This window comes from Camelina sativa, chromosome 17 (genome assembly GCF_030686135.1).
Source record: "Camelina sativa cultivar CO46 ecotype springtype chromosome 17, ASM3068613v1".
NCBI classification, from domain to species: Eukaryota; Viridiplantae; Streptophyta; class Magnoliopsida; order Brassicales; family Brassicaceae; genus Camelina; species Camelina sativa.
Window position 1 is genome coordinate 6,982,655 of NC_141896.1, and position 16,584 is coordinate 6,999,238.

The 16,584-nt window shown below is 36.3% G+C and overlaps 4 protein-coding genes and 1 pseudogene across 4 annotated transcripts; 2 read left to right on the forward strand and 3 right to left on the reverse strand.

The window, feature by feature from the left end:
* Positions 1-24: 24 nt before the first annotated feature.
* LOC104755952 (2-dehydro-3-deoxyphosphooctonate aldolase 2) lies at positions 25-3,038 on the reverse strand. Its single transcript, XM_010478440.2, has 15 exons — positions 3,003-3,038; positions 2,833-2,896; positions 2,650-2,747; positions 2,313-2,409; positions 1,925-1,990; positions 1,781-1,840; positions 1,628-1,702; positions 1,452-1,536; positions 1,263-1,321; positions 1,101-1,145; positions 892-990; positions 747-794; positions 629-676; positions 447-546; positions 25-348 (listed from the first exon to the last, which is right to left on the reverse strand). The coding sequence occupies exons 2-14, from the start codon at positions 2,869-2,871 to the stop codon at positions 490-492; spliced, it is 876 nt and encodes a 291-aa protein (XP_010476742.2). The 5' UTR covers positions 2,872-2,896; positions 3,003-3,038; the 3' UTR covers positions 25-348; positions 447-489.
* Positions 3,039-3,212: 174 nt separating this feature from the next.
* LOC104755954 (inosine-5'-monophosphate dehydrogenase 2) lies at positions 3,213-5,486 on the forward strand. Its single transcript, XM_010478442.2, has 5 exons — positions 3,213-3,764; positions 3,854-4,449; positions 4,557-4,736; positions 4,838-5,095; positions 5,201-5,486. Exons 1-5 carry the CDS (start codon positions 3,353-3,355, stop codon positions 5,270-5,272), a joined length of 1,518 nt encoding a protein of 505 aa, XP_010476744.1. The 5' UTR covers positions 3,213-3,352; the 3' UTR covers positions 5,273-5,486.
* Positions 5,487-5,633: 147 nt separating this feature from the next.
* LOC104755953 (putative ALA-interacting subunit 4) lies at positions 5,634-8,350 on the reverse strand. The gene is made up of 8 exons (XM_010478441.3): positions 8,196-8,350; positions 7,529-7,587; positions 7,330-7,404; positions 7,120-7,233; positions 6,942-7,012; positions 6,469-6,766; positions 5,982-6,271; positions 5,634-5,836 (listed from the first exon to the last, which is right to left on the reverse strand). The coding sequence occupies exons 1-8, from the start codon at positions 8,281-8,283 to the stop codon at positions 5,779-5,781; spliced, it is 1,053 nt and encodes a 350-aa protein (XP_010476743.1). The 5' UTR covers positions 8,284-8,350; the 3' UTR covers positions 5,634-5,778.
* Positions 8,351-9,786: 1,436 nt separating this feature from the next.
* LOC104755955 (organic cation/carnitine transporter 6-like) lies at positions 9,787-11,452 on the forward strand (annotated as a pseudogene).
* Positions 11,453-11,764: 312 nt separating this feature from the next.
* Positions 11,765-15,512, reverse strand: LOC104755956 (cation/H(+) antiporter 1). Its single transcript, XM_010478444.2, has 4 exons — positions 15,286-15,512; positions 13,309-14,286; positions 12,272-13,212; positions 11,765-12,074 (listed from the first exon to the last, which is right to left on the reverse strand). Exons 1-4 carry the CDS (start codon positions 15,442-15,444, stop codon positions 11,795-11,797), a joined length of 2,358 nt encoding a protein of 785 aa, XP_010476746.2. The 5' UTR covers positions 15,445-15,512; the 3' UTR covers positions 11,765-11,794.
* Positions 15,513-16,584: the final 1,072 nt, after the last annotated feature.

Genomic DNA, 16,584 nt, shown 5'->3' on the forward strand with positions numbered 1-16,584 from the left:
TTTATCGATTGTGCAAGTGCAACAAAGAAAGAAACCATGCATATAGAAAGTTCAAAAGAAAAAGCTTGTGTTATGTATATAAATAGAAAATAATGTATAGAAAACGTAACTTCTGTATACTTAGTATTAGTAAATTAATAAGATAACTTCCAATTGTTGTTTTTTTTTTTTGCTTTAAGACATTTGATATTTGGCAACATCAGCTACTTTGAAAATACAATAGTCGCTGTGGCCTGTGGGGGAGATGTATTTTGCCGACTGCCGACAAACAAATATAATGCGTATTGCTCCGACAAGATTGAAATATTTATTAAGGTGTAGTTGCACCCAAAATGAAGTCAGAGAGACCTGCAAAGTTCAGGAAAAAGGAAAAATCCGAGTCAAGTAAGTATCTGTCATAATATCTGCAAATGATGAGAAGAAGAAGAGAGTTCATCATTTTTTACCTTGATTTATCAGTTCCTTGCCTGGATAAGACACCCCATGATTCTAATCACGATAAGGCGTGAGATCGATTTGGAACTGATGTTTCCCCTTTGAGACACTCTGCAAAGATGTCATAAGTGCCAAAGGTTATAATAAATTGAGTAACACATAGTAAATCTGTGGGATGATGTAAATCTCTTACCGCGATTGCAATGAGCTCTTCTAGCAGTTCTTCGAGATGACGCAGAGGCTAAAACGGGAAGAAAGAAAGATGATCAAGAATGCGAATAGATATGGTTTGAAAAAAAAGTATAACTCACCCATTGTGTTGGACCATCAACCGGTGCACTTAAAGGATCATCATGCACCTAATTCACATGAAAATTATCCAAGTTTCATAACAAAATTGGAACAAAGATATAAAGGTGACTCACAAGATACAATCAACTTGCAACAATTCAGTACCTCCATAAATATTCCATCGACACCAACAGCTACAGCGGTTCTTGCTATGCATGGTATTAATTCGCGAAGGCCTCCACTAGCAACACCCCCACCATCTAACTATATAAACAAGGTATATTTGAGTTTAGACCATTTCTGATTTATATTTGAAATACTAAGCACTTCCTAACTAGTATTACTAAGAGCATCGTTGGCTCTAATTTTCATACCTTCTTGCCTGCAGGTTGTTGTAATGAATGAGTTATATCAGCAACCTGAAGCCAACAATTATCATTTGTATTATAAAAATGTCAAACATCAAAATCTAACGTCAAAAACTAAGATACAAACTCCCGAAACAAGAAAAAGAACGAGAAGCAAGATTAACTTACAACGGGACAACCAGCTTCCCTCATCCATTCCAAATTTCGCGGATCTACTATTAAATCATCTGAGGAACAAAATCCAATGTAAAAAGAAGGTACTCAGTGTCTTTTCATAAAAGCGGCAAGTATTATTGTATTAGTCTACATGTTCATTCACGCTGCCAATTCTATTAACACAAAGAACATTTAACTTACTGTATCCAAACATGGTTCCTCTTTCACAAACCATCACATTTGGATTCCCTGCGAGTCTAACCTTCTCGGCCGAGTTTCTCATGACCTTATATTGGATATACATGAAATCAGTCACTATAACATACCAGGAATTAAAAGTTTGGCCAGATCAAAAAACGACGGAATAGATAACTTACAGAGTGACCACAAAATTGTCCCTTCTTTATATTGATAATTTTCCCAGTTTGGGCTGCCGCAACCAGAAGATCTGTCTGGAGATATAGTTAATAGTTAGATGAGATATTACAAGCTAAAATGAACTGAAGAAAACATATGTTATAGAATCCTGCCTGGCGACATAAGAATGCGGGTATCTGAATTATATCTGCAACCTTGCCGACCGCTTCACACTAATAAAAATAAACCAAGCATCAGAAAGGAACAAAGATTTTTTTCGAATCTTGATTCTCTCATGTGACTCAAACTCAATATACCTGGCTCGATTCATGAACGTCCGTAACAATTGGTAGATCATATGCTACTTTCACCTTCTCAAGAATCTGTTAAGAGAACCAGAAAAGTTACTACCTTACTATACTTGTGCAGAAATTACACACTAACAATGAAGCCACATCGTGACTAGTTCTTGAAAGTGTGATTGGTTGCATTATATCCAGGAGCTACTACTAATTGCTGGTGTCAGCTCACAGTGAAAGATTTAAAAAGACCTTAGAATAGATAAAAAAAAAAAAAAAGATCCTTTTTGCATTGATCTTGAAGGATTTCAAATGCATAATTCTAACAGTACCGGGTAGAGGATCATCCATACTTGCAACTCAAAGAAGAGGGAAAGAATACATACAAGTATACAGGGAAAATTACCTTCAGACCCTCAGCCATGCCAGGACCTCGGAATGACTTTGATGAAGTTCTGTTAGCTTTATCAAAACTTGACTTGAAAACCAGAGGCAACCCAAGCCTACAGAGTTCACAAACAACAATAACATGCATAAGTAACCACACACTACTCAATAACCTAAAAATCCTCATGTGATGAAAGGATCAAGGTCTCAAGGTCTCAACTATGACCCAATTGCTATATGTGGATCAATATCTGAACATACTACCCCCTAAATCTATTCTTTTATTAGTTCCACACACAAGATCTCTGGAGAAAAAAACAAGAAAATAGCTTCACTAGTGGGATGGTTACACATACTTTGTGGCAATATCTTTAATGCTTTTAGCCATTCGAAGAACATGTTCTTCGGATTCGATCACATTTGGACCAGCCAACAAGAAGAACGGCTCAGCTACCTAACAAAGAGTCCAAATATGAATTCACCAGAAGAAAAAATAATAATAACAACAACAACACTCAGCATTATGAAATAGACTCAACCTTGAGCTGATTGTACAACAGTGACGATGAATCCGCCATTTTTTTTATCGTAGAGAAACAAAACCTATTAAATTTTCAAAGAAAAATCCAAATTCAGAACCTAAAATTCACGAAGAACTTAAAACAATATTTCTACATTGATCTACAAAAGAAGAGTTTAGGAACCTGACCTTTGATCTTGAAGCTGTAGTAGTAAGAGTGAAAGAAACTGAGATGCCAAATTAGAAATTGGCCGATAAAGTAATGTTCGGATACACAAACAGTACAATCCTTGGCGTGGATAAATCATCATCCATCCGGTTTTTGATCCGATTTCGGTTTACAAAACCAAATTTGATTTGATTCGGTTTAATAACTTCGATTCCGGTTTTATCTATTTCACCCACTTCTATTTTCATTTTGTCGTCTTTCGCTCCTAAAACCTTCCTTCACCAACCTCATCACTAAACCCTAATAACTCACCCTCACTGTTCATTTCCCCCTCCATCTCTCAACGCAGCGACGCCATTATTGGAATCGAATGATGTCAGGAGGAGGATTCGAAGATGGATTCTCAGCTGAGAGACTATTCTCACAAGGATACTCATACACCTACGACGATGTGATCTTCTTACCTCACTACATCGACTTCTCCACAGACGCCGTCTCTCTATCCACGCGCCTCAGCAAGCGCGTTCCACTCTCGATCCCATGCGTCGCTTCTCCCATGGACACTGTTTCTGAATCCCACATGGCTGCTGCTATGGCTGCTCTTGGTGGAATCGGAATCGTTCACTATAACTGCGACATCGACACTCAAGCTTCCGTCATCCGTCACGCCAAGTCTCTCCGAGTTCCGATTGCTTCCGATGCTGTTTTCAAATCCCCAGATCATCAGATTTGTTCTGTTGATGATTTTGGTCCTTCTTCCTTCGTCTTCGTCTCCCAGACAGGTATATATAAATCAAAGTTAACAACTTTATTTGTCTCTTCCAATTTCTGAATAGTATGAAAATAGTAGTATTGATTTTGGTTAATTCAGGAACATTGACACCGGAATTGTTGGGTTATGTCTCAAAATCTGAGTGGTCTAGTATGAAAGATGACCAAAAGGAGATGAAGATATACGATTACATGAGGAGTTGTGAGAGTAAAGATTACAATGTGCCGTGGGATATTGATCTTGATAAGATCGAGGCGGTTTTGGAAGATAAGCAGAAAGGATTTGTGGTTTTGGAGAAGGAAGGTGAGACAGTGAACGTAGTGACTAAAGACGATGTGGAGAGGGTTAAAGGATATCCCAAGTTAGGGTCAGGAACTGTTGGTGCAGATAATAAGTGGATGGTGGGTGCTGCTATAGGGACAAGGGATTCAGACAAGGAGAGGTTAGAGCACTTGGTGAAAGCTGGAGCTAATGTTGTGGTGTTGGATAGTTCGCAAGGGAACTCTATTTACCAGATTGAGATGATTAAGTATGTGAAGAATATGTATCCGGAGTTGGATGTAGTTGGTGGGAATGTGGTGACTATGTATCAGGCTGAGAACTTGATTAAAGCAGGAGTTGATGGGTTGAGAGTCGGTATGGGTTCTGGTTCTATATGCACAACACAAGAGGTTTGTGCCGTTGGACGTGGACAGGTAAATGAATAAGCTTTCATATTTGAAATAGAGTGCTTAGTTGAATTTATGAATTGCACCTTGTAAAGTTGGGTTCTTTATTTTTTATGTGATTGGTACTCTCTTAGGCTACTGCTGTGTACAAAGTCTCGACAGTTGCTGCTCAGCACGGTGTACCTGTTATTGCAGATGGTGGTATTTCAAACTCAGGTCACATTGTGAAGGCTCTAGTTCTTGGAGCATCAACTGTGATGATGGGAAGCTTCTTAGCTGGAAGCACCGAGGCTCCTGGAGCTTATGAATATCGGGTAATTGAATACAACTTCCTACTTTGAATAATGATTTTAACCAACTACCATGTTCCTCAATGATTTTGCTTTGTTTGGTCTGTTTTTTGTCAATAATATAGAACGGTAGAAGAGTGAAGAAATACAGAGGTATGGGTTCATTAGAAGCGATGACCAAAGGAAGCGACCAGAGATACTTGGGAGATACCACGAAACTCAAGATCGCACAAGGAGTAGTTGGAGCAGTTGCAGATAAAGGCTCGGTATTGAAGTTTGTACCTTACACAATGCATGCCGTGAAGCAAGGTTTCCAAGATCTCGGTGCTTCCTCTTTGCAGTCTGCTCACGAGCTATTGAGAGATAATGTCCTCAGACTCGAGGTATGTCATTAGTTCCACTCCTTGGAAAACTATCTTAATCTGTGATTTCCGCCTTTTTGATGTATATTTACTTATTATTGTTTCGAATCTTGATGCTGTGAATAGGCTCGTACTGGTGCAGCACAGATAGAAGGTGGAATTCATGGACTGGTTTCATATGAAAAGAAATCGTTTTAAATTTCCCGCGGGAACGATTTAAATTTCGTGTAATCTTGTTATAGTTGAATCGTGTTTCGTATGCTATTTCATATCCCCAGATCAACCATTTGGGATTATGGAATTGGAACCTCAACAAATAAGAATCCTGGTGGACGAAGTAAATTTTGTATTATGGTCGTTTTATTCCATCTATATATGGTGGTCCAGTTGAATTAATGGACTTGAGTACAAATTTTTTCACTAGTATTATAAACATGGCAGACCAATAGATCACATGATTCTCTGACATAGGTATCGGTTCCTGACTAAGCAGAGCCATAGGTCCATAGTCATTTTGCAAATTAAAGGCTTCTTTCTATCAAACAAAACAACTAGAATGTGTGGTATAATCTTCTTGGTTAGTCCATTTATATTTTTTCTTGTAAACGGTAAACATCTATTCTTGTTCAGACGGACATGGGGACTTTATTTACCAATAGAGACAGATCCCCAAAAACAACAAAGGAGAGCTTAAAAGAATTCTATTATCGTCCACCCCCGGCACTTCTGTTCCATGACAAGTAAGATGGATCTCCCAATTGCCTGAACACATAAATAAAACATAACATATATAGTTTTGTGCTATGTAGACTCTTTAAAGACTCTCTATGCCGTTTTTATCACAACAGTCTGAAAAAAACAGAGCATCTTCTAAATGACATGTAGCATTGTAGAAAATGTGACATACCTTGGTTTTGCTAGATACAAGACGGAGAAGAAAACAGCCAAGAACAAGCATATGCTACCAACAGTCAAATACGCAATCCCAAGGAAATCATTCCTCCCACCAAGCCAGCTTGTGGTAGATAGCACAAGCTTCTTCTTTCCATCGAAGCTATAAGTGTTGTAATTATTCTGCAACAAGACCTTTATTGTATCTCCAGCTTGAAGATCAGTGTCTATTTTACCATACAGCTTTCTAAATGTTGGTAAAGCTGCAGTTCGCATCCACACAATTAGGTCTTCTTGCTCACTCAACTGCCAGAAACATACATATTTAGCAAAATTATACATCATCTGAATTATGATTAAAGATAATGCTTACTGGTTATGGACTCCAAGCAACAAGATCACAGTGAGTTGTGAGTAGATGGCTTCTTATCTCTTATAGTCATATATCACTTAAGATTTTTTTTGTTATTTAAGATGTGTCTCAACTCAGTAAAATAACTTACTGGAACATGTTGATCAAGACTTTTACCGCCGATGGGAGATCCTTTCTGGAAGTTTTTTGGGAAGACATTTTTACCAAACTTTGATTCTCTATCACTCTTCCATGAGATACCTTTCTTATTCACAGGGATATTTTGGTTATTTCTACTGAAGTCATAAGTATCATTGAACAAACTCCAAGCAACAAGACCACAAGGAACAATAGGTTCACCACCAATAGTGTCTTCAGGCGCACATGACTTCACATCATCTTCATCTTTTGGACTTCTCAATTGTCCATCTTGTCGACTTTTCACATACCTGCAATTTGCAAAAACATCAAATAAAGTATTACTGTCTGAAAATATTTGAAGGCCTTGTGCAGATGTTTTCTGTTTCGTAAAAAATGTGATGTGTAATATTGGAATCTTGTTCGTATGCACCAATCATGTTCAGAGAGGTGTTAGTATGATGAAGACTAATAGTGAGATGTTACCGTCGATGATTTTGGTAAAAGTTCTCAAGCTGGTAATATATATAGACAGGATTCTTCATAGTTTTAGTTACCTATCAAACATACATGAAACATTAATTATAAGAAAAGGGCTGTGAAAGAGAGCTAATTAAGGAAGAAGAATATAACAAGAACTGAAGATGATAATAAGTGTATCTACCATGATTGTTCTGTTACACCTCTTATCTTCTAAGCCCTGTATATATCTGACTTTGTTGTCTCTAGATGATAAAGGAATGCAGTCTGTGTCATATCTATCAACAATTTCAGTGACCTGATCATGTCATAAAAATAATCACAAGTCATATTCACAAAATAAGAAATAAATGAAGCTGCAAAGTGAGAAAACTGAAAAGACTAATAAACATACACCCTGAGAAGCAAATAGGCAAATCACTCCAAGAGGAATAAAGACAACTCCTGAGACAAGAAAAGTCAGAATCACCTGCATATAAGATAGGCAGAAAGAAAAAAAAAAAAAAAAAAAGATACTTTAAACTATAATAAAACATTGGAAATTGTACGACATAAGAATGTTACATTGTACTATGAGTTATTGAAGCATTTACCCATTTGGGAGTAAGAATTGGTTTGCATGCTGGAAGCTCCTGTTGGGTAAATCTTGAATCTGATGAGGAAAAATTTTCCAACAGATTCGGTTTTTTAGTTTACAAATTCTAGGAAACTTATCTTAAGAAGAGAGAAATCATAAGGTATTACACTGTTGGGAGTTACACCAATCCAACAAACACATAAATAAATAGGTTACAACTGCACCTTGTTAAATTGTTTACAAGCACCCATTTGTGTGTGTACTAGATTAATATCAGTAATCTGAATTTATCCCTATATGATAGATATATCTGTATGCATCTGTAAATTATCAGTCATTCTCATATTGATAGATGCTTTATGATTAAAATCACATTGAGGAATATGATAAGCGAGCTAGATGTAGCAATTAGCAACATTTCAAAGAGGGGTTTTTTCTTTATATTCTTTTTCCTATACGCAAATAAATTCCCTTCGAGAAAAAAAAAAACATAGAAGAATTGATCAATTACAACAATTACATAGGTGGAAACTGTTAAGGCATTCAAGAACACTAGGTACAATCCCAACGTACACATTTTATCAAATCCGCAAAAGAAAATGGAACAAAAAAACTGAAAAGTAACCGCAAATGACAAAATGTATATAACAAAAATTGGGGAATAGAAGATCATAATAGATTACATTTTGGACGCTTTGAGGTGTTTTTGGTAGCAGAAGCCTCAGCGGATCTACCGCCTAAGGCAATTGAGGACGTCGCAGATGAGCTCATAGTTGGTTACGATGAAAAATGACAAGGAGAAAAACAAAAACAAAAATTAAAAAATCCGTATATCTTTATTTTTATTTTTTTCAAAATAAAATTTGTTTTCTAGATTTTTTTTTTTTTTTGTATATCTTAAATAATTTTTTTTTGACAACAACATATGTTTGAGTCGATTTGATTTGAACTGGAATTATGACATAGTAAGTAACAATACATATGTACACACACTAAACATTTTTTTACTAGATTACGGTTTTGGTCAAGCTGATCATAAAAACTGTGTCCTTTCCAAATTACTTAGAAATGAGTCCATCTAACAAGAAAACTTGGATTCGCGACATGATGATTGATGACAACTAACATAGAATAAATCCATGGCATGTGAACGGATCCGATCGATGTAGGCCTTTAAAATAAAGGGTCTGATTGGTAACCAAAAACAAAGCGGTACAAATGTGCAGTTTTGATTTTTTACCAATCACAAAAACTTTACTAAACATTTTATTAAAATTTTTACTCTCAGCTTTATTGTACCGCTTTCATGTACAGTTCTTTCTTACAGCTTTGCACTATTCCATAAAAGCTTACAGCTCCAGCTTACAGATTTTCTGTACAGTTTTGGATACGTTACCAATCAGACCCAAAATCATCATTTCAATGTACATATATATAATTAGTTGTGGTTGGTAGAAATAAAATATAGCCTCGTGTTACAAAAAAATAAGAATAAAAAACCATTATAACTACTTTCTTACTTGCTCTTGTCCTATCCTGTCTTTCGCTTTTCGATATGACAAAGGCATATAGAGTAATTGACGCCAAAATAAAAGCAAAAAATTGATTATTTTTAAGCAGGATCGGTCATGGAAGACCACCAACCTAATTTTCTATATATAAGGACTAAAAGAGAACATAAATCTAATCCTTTTTCTTAAAAAAAAAAAAAAAGAGAATATAAACATAAATTTGACTAGAATATGTCATGAGTGTTATTAATAACGTTCAACACGTTCATTTTTTATCCTTTGTTTTGTTATTGGTTTGATTTTATAATTTTAGTATGCTTTCATGTTATTTATCCTCTTTTTACAATGGAACCATGTATAGGTATGCTTAATTGTGTAACTCAAACTTTCATTGTGAAATGAATATTTATATCTTCATATATAAAAAAAACACACGTAAACATTTTTTTTACTCAGCGTGATAGACGGGAGATTATATAAAAGTGAAACAACAAATCAGCTATCACACATGCATTCACACTCTTCCCAAATCAGTTATATCATACTTTTGACTTCGTGGACCCAAGCTTCACATGTTAAAATATTTATAACAATTACAAATTACACATGGTATGGTCTATAAATTTGAGATTTGCATATAATAGAAACGCAGATTTCGACTTCAGACTTAGTTGATAAGAATGGTCGAATGAGAGTAAACCTATAGTCAAACTCTAAAAAAAGCAAACACAGACCAAAAAAAGAAGCTAGAAACAAGACGATCATGGCAAATCCATGAGAACCATTGTTGTCTCATCTTGTCGATGATTCTGAAGTCAACAACAAAACCAGATCAGAAGAATTGACTTTTGACAATGTCGTCGAACAGAGCTTATCTGATTTCGGATTCTGGCAACTTTTCCAGATATCACTCGTTGGGCTTGCTTTGCTCTTCGATGCTCAGCAGATATTCATCACCGTCTACACAGATGCATATCCCACGTGGCACTGTCTTAACCACACGATCTGCGATCCTTCGGCTTCCGACATCTGCAAGCTTCCAAGATCAGCCTGGGAATGGGACGGTGGTTTCAAGGGCAAGTCCATCATTTCAGAATTTGGCCTCGAGTGCTCGAGCTCATTACTCAGAGGTATGCCTAGTTCTTCTTTCTACATTGGTGCCATTGTTGGTGGTTTCTTCCTAGCTTTGATCCCAGACGATTCCTTGGGTCGTAAGAAACTAGTTCTGCTCTCTACCTTTACAATGTCAATCACTTCAATCTTTGCTACCTTCTCAACCAATGTATGGATTTATGCATCCCTAAAGTTTATCATCGGATTCGCGCGATCACAGACCTGGTCGTACGCGCTAGTCCTCATCAGTGAGCGTGTCTCCACCAGATGGAGACCAAGAGCTACGATGCTTCCGTTTACCCTATTCGTTTTAGGGTTTATGTCCTTGTCTGGAATAGCTTACCTTGCACAACATTCTTCATGGAGATATCTATATCTATACACATCCGTTCCAGCAATAAGCTATTGTATCTTCATCTACCTCTTTGCACTCGAATCGCCTCGGTGGCTTCACATGCAAGGAAAGGACAAAGAAGCCATTGACGTTCTCACAAAGATGTCACCTAAGAACAGAGCTTATCTGGAATCAGTGATTTCTAAGTTACCCCTGGAGCAAGAAAGCCATGCACAAGTGCCAACGTACTCGATTAAGGACTTTTTCTTCCGAAGATGGGCTTTTCGGAGGATTTCTGTTGTTATGATCATAATGTTTGGGTTGGGAATATCGTACTACGGTGTTCCTTTAGCAGCTAGAGACATAGACGTCAACATCTACTTGAGTGAAACCCTAAACGCATTGGTGGAGTTGCCTACTTTCGTAATCACTCCAATCTTATTAGAGAGATTCAACAGAAGAAGCTCTATTCTAATCAATACCTTGCTCGGTGGGGCATCGGGAGTGCTTTGTTTCCTTCTCAGCATTCTCGGACAAACCGAGATCGCGTTTGCGTTCGAACTCGCAACATTCTTCTGCGCTAGGATCGGATTTAACCTTATGGCTGTGTTTATGGTTGAAATGTTTCCGACTTGTGTGAGAAGTTCAGCAACGATGATGTTTAGACAGGCTCTAGTTGTTGGAGGAGCTTGTTGTCCGTTAATTGCGTCCATTGGAAGAGACATACACATACCGTCAGTATCGTTTGCGGTTTTCGGAACTGCAATGTCTGGTTTAGGATTGTTCGTTTTGATTCTTCCCGAGACAAAAGGTTTGAGTCTCTGTGATACGATGGAAGCAGTGCCGGCTTAACTAGGTGGGCGGGCAGTGTGACCGCCCCGGGTACATAAATTAAAGGGGCATATACGTATAAGAAAAAGGGCACAAAAAGAAAAAATTGTAAGTTAAAAGAGGTACAAAAAAAAATTTGTAAGTTAAAGGGGCACAAAAAAAAAATTGTAAGCTAGAAAGGGACACAAAAAAAAATTATATGAACCAAAGAGAACCAAAAAAATAATTAGTAAGTTTTTCTATAGGTTAAGGGGCATTTTTTTTTTAGTTTGCCCAGGAGCATGTAATATGTTTAAGCCGGCACTGGATGGAAGAGCAAGAAAAGAGAGATCAAGTCGTAAACACTAGCCATTGTTGCTGAGTTTATGAGTTTGGTTAGCTTATTAATACATTCTCCAATCTCATATGTTTCCAATTATGTGATGTATGTGTTGATTTTTTTATAAGGGCAAAAATAAATGAATTGAAGGGGAAAAACTAAAGAGTATTTTTGCTATTCATCTACAAAACTGTCAAATGAGTCTCTATGTCTTTTGACTACTAATACAGAAGAATTTACATCCATATTTGATGAAGCCAAGAAATCTCCGACCGTTCCTAATTCCGGACACTCTTCCCAATCGTTCATTCCCGACGTCATCGGGCAATCTCCTCTGTTTCTCCCCACCACAAACAGTGAATACATCTCTCCTATATCTCTCAGAATCGTCAGCGTCTGCAATCCGTTGCTCACTCGCTTCTCTATGAATCCAACTTGCCCCGTCGTTACAAATCTATCAAGACAAATAATAAACCATCCCGTAAACGAAAAAACACAATGCATATATCTGATGAAGATAAGAGACAGAAACAGAGTATACTTACTCTATACTTGTAGGGACATTATTTTAGAAACAGAGTACTATTAATGCCAAAAACAGAGCATTTGAAGGAACAAAGTAAACGTAGAAACAGAGTATTTGTAAGGTACCTGTTATAGAATTCCTCTAAGAAGATTCGATCAGTTTCGTCTTCGGTCTGATCTTTACTAACAATCTCCAAGAATACTTCGTTGTTCTCCTTGGTCACCGCGTCTCCAACAAGTTTCTCTGTCTTTGAGTCATCCGCGACAAACTGTATGACCGTGAGGTGAATCTGAGAGTTGTTGGTAAGCCACTTGCACAAGGACAAGGCCTCACGATCATCAGGACCACCAAAGAACAATGCCACAACGTGTTGTACCGAATCACCCCCATGAAGCTGGTGAAACCCGGTTATGTTTCTATCCACAAAGATACCAATCGAACACTGAGCTTGCTTTAGAACCTTCCGGTTCATGTGTCGAAAAACTTCCCCATCATTCGTTGTTTTGCCGTCGATCCTCTGGTGTTTATGGAAGGGAAGAAGCACGATGGAGACACGTAGATCTTCAGTGGCGTTACAGATCTCTTCGTGCATGTTCTCCATCTGCGCCACGAGTTTGACCTGCCGGATCATGATATTTCTGTCTTTAGTAAACGAATCGATCGAGTCGTTTATCTCTAGTCCTTCGTTAGTACCGAACTCATCGTCTCCACCGTTGGAGTTTCCTGCATCTTCGTCTAATTCGTGGTACAACAGTTCTGTTTTCCGCTTCTTCGGGAGGGGTATGAGGTGCATAAGATAAGGCGTAAACGGCGAAGGCGAAACTCCAGGAGAGCAGCCACTTAGAGCAGAGATTAAAGAGATCGATCCACGAGCATGACGAACGCCGTAGACACAAGTCAACACTCGTAGCTCCTCTTTAGTATCAAAAAACTCGAGCGATGTATTTTTGTGTGCAAAACTTTTTGCTTGCGTTCTAAGCAACAAAGACGTCATAATTCCGCTAAACAATGTCATGATCACCAGAGAAGCAACGAACATGTCATGAACTATCGGAGTAAACCATTTCTACAAAGAGTAAATCAATAACACGGAGATGAAGATTTTAGTAACTGACTTGAAAAAGTACTAAATTAAGTAAAATTTCATAGTTTGTTGTAATACCTTGTAAACCAAGTTAGAGTCTAGAAGAACAAGACCGACATGACCTTTGACGGAAAGAATGGTTGACAAGAAAAGCCAATACCGCCTTGGGATCTTAAGGAATGAACAAGCGCATAACACTCCTAGAAGCTTCCCAAGTAGGCTTAGAGCTACTGTCATGCCGAGGACGAGGTAATGGCGTTTGGTTAACGAGTTGACGCTGAATCTAAACCCGATGTAACCAAAGTAAACCGGAAGAACAAACTCGTGAATCGGGTAACTCAACCGGTTGATCAACGTTCGGTAAGTTTTCCCTTCTCTCGGAAACATTAGTCCGATGAAAAACACAAAAACCGTGGAGTTTAAGTTGCTGGATTCGATGGTTAACGCGATGATTAAAATAAGGATGATGAAAGCAAGCGTTTCAGCTTTGGAGAGATATTTCTCTTTAGGGTTTCTCTTTGGGAGCCATGAAGCTAAGAATCTATTAATCAAGATTATAACTCCGGTGGCAAATGAGTAGAGAAAGATATCGCCGGTCATAGTACCCGAGATGAAAGAAACGACGACTGTGTAGAGGAATATGTTACTTATCTCGATGAACAATCCGCATGAGATTGCTAGCCGTCCAATCTCGGATGTGTGGAGTTTCCAGTCTATGATAGAACGTATGACGACAGGAGCTGCCGTATTGGACAAGGTAACGAGGAATGCTAAGTAAAATGTTAAGAAATCATCTTTGATCTGAATGAACTTGATGAGAAACCAGAGGAAAGGGAGCCAGATGACGCCAGAACTGAGTAAGGAGCATAACGTTATGACGATGGAGTTCTTCAAATTCCGTTTCATGAAATCAAGATCGATCTCGAGACCGATCAAGAACATGAAACCTGTTCGTAAAAGGAATGAGAAAAATATGTAATAGCTTGCTGAGTCTTTTTGGAGGAAAAACTCGTGGACTTTGCGTATAATTGTGAGCAAACTCAACACAATCCCAGCCTGAACAAAATTAATCAAACTGTCAGTTCTTTTAGAACATTTACAAATTAAAATATCAAATTTCCTGAAACTACTTCTTTCTAGTGAATTTCAAAAATAACTCTTTTGCAATACTATTTTTTAAAAATACCCGCTCTTTCAAACTTTACCAAAAAATCCACTAAAAATTTGCAAATTTTCATAATTTGTGTGTAAACTTATAAAAATATACACAAATTATAATTATATGTGTGTAAATTTTTTAATATATTTTATAAATACAATATAAAAACTTTTTAAAAACGGTTTAAAAATCTTTTAAAAACCTTGTAAACTTTTTTAAAACCTTTTACAATGTTTTAAGACTTTATAAATGTTTGGATCTAGTCTAGAGGTAGTAATTATTATCTAGAAGTATCTTGTGAACCGCATCAAACTTTATAATTTTTCATATTTAAAAAGATGTATTTTTAAAAATGGATAGATGAAAGAGATATTTTTGAAAAGGAGTACACCAAAAGGGATATTTCTCAAAAATTTCTTGATTCTTTAGTATCTTTTGTAACTTTTTGATTATGTAAGGAGTTTTCCCATTTTTCACTGTTTTGGTTGATTAATATTTTTGTTTTTTAAAAAAGAAATCTCATTAATATCCGCTCTTAATATCCTCGTGTTTCTTGCACTACAGGTTACTCTCAGGGTTTAAGTGCACATTCGTAAATTGTGAATAGTTTCAAAAGAAAATTTGTGGACTTGATAGATTCTCAAATATCAATTAGAAAAGTAGAGAAAGAACTCAACAACACAATGCCGGCCTGAATTAATTAAGAAAAATAGTATAATTTTCTGATTACTACTTAACCGGTTTTGTGTAGGAATTTCATTTGGGGTTTGGATTTATATATCAGAAAAGTTTAGGAATCAAATTGTGGAAAAAAAATTAAAAGCTAAAAATGTTAAAATAAAATAAGTAAAAAAACAGTTGACAAAAAAAAATAATAATAAAAAAAAGACACTTACGAGAATTTGGGCAACGGGACCAGCTTGACCACAAGGTTTAAGGAAGAGATAGAAAAATTGAGAGAAAACGAGGATACAAGCCATCTGAATAAACATTGTATTGAGTGGATTAAACAATGCATCTCCTTCTGGTAAACAAAACAACATCTTTGGATCCATTTTGATCTTGATTCGACGATGAGCATTCTTCAAAGATCAATACGGGAAAAATAAAATGTGAAAGAAACTTCACTTTCTTCTAAAATGACGAATATATATTTTTTCGGTTTTTTCTTAAAAAAAATTATTTTGTCTTGATTGGAGTTTGAGGGGTTTACATTTACGTGATTTTCCTTCAATTACTCCATGCCACTGTTATTATGGCCATTATTTTTCTTGTCGGCACATTTAATTTTTGCCATTAAAAGCGGATTAAACATACTAAATCAGAAAATGCATAGTATTTCTTTTTTTACTGTAGTATAGCAAATTAATTGGAGTAGTTATTTTGGTAAGCTAATATAATACTGTAGTGTCGATTCCAGCAAAGTAATTTGTTCCTCTGACAACTATAAAGGACAAAAAGTGAGTTCCAAAAATTTTAAATACTAATTCAGATATGAAAAGATCTTAATTGAATTTGAACCTCAAATACAGTACTAATTAAGTTCTTTCAAAAGTATTTATTAAAATGAAACCAATGAAAAAACTATACCAGCTTTTTTAGCCTTTTATGTATGTTAAGAATTAAAGTAAACAGGTATCCGGTCAAATTGTTTCACTATAATTCATAATTTAGTATTCTTAGTTCAAACATGTCTATCATATTTATTTTGAAATGTTGTATTTAATTTTATGATTAAAACACTTATATGCCGACCAAAAAAAAATCGAATATTGATATAAACTGCATGAAGAAACAGCGCATCCATCTACATATTAGACATACCAATGTTTCTGTATACGATTATAATGCCTCTCATAAATTTCTATATTTTATTTAGGTTCTCTCTTACATGAAGCTACGTACAAGCTTCCAAATGACCAATTAAGACACTCGAAAAGAGATCTCCCATGCCCTGGAAAGCAATTCGATCAAGCTCATCTTGTCCAACTGCAGCAAGCCAACAACCAGTGCAACTTGATAATTATTGTAATTTTTATTATATATTATAGCAGTTACGACATCTATTGATTGTAATTTTGTACTTATCTTACAATAAGATTTACCCAAAAAATATGTATTTCTTACAAAGATTTTAATAAATTAATTAAACCGTTCTATTTTTTTGCAAGATGTATATCAAGAAGAAAATAAAA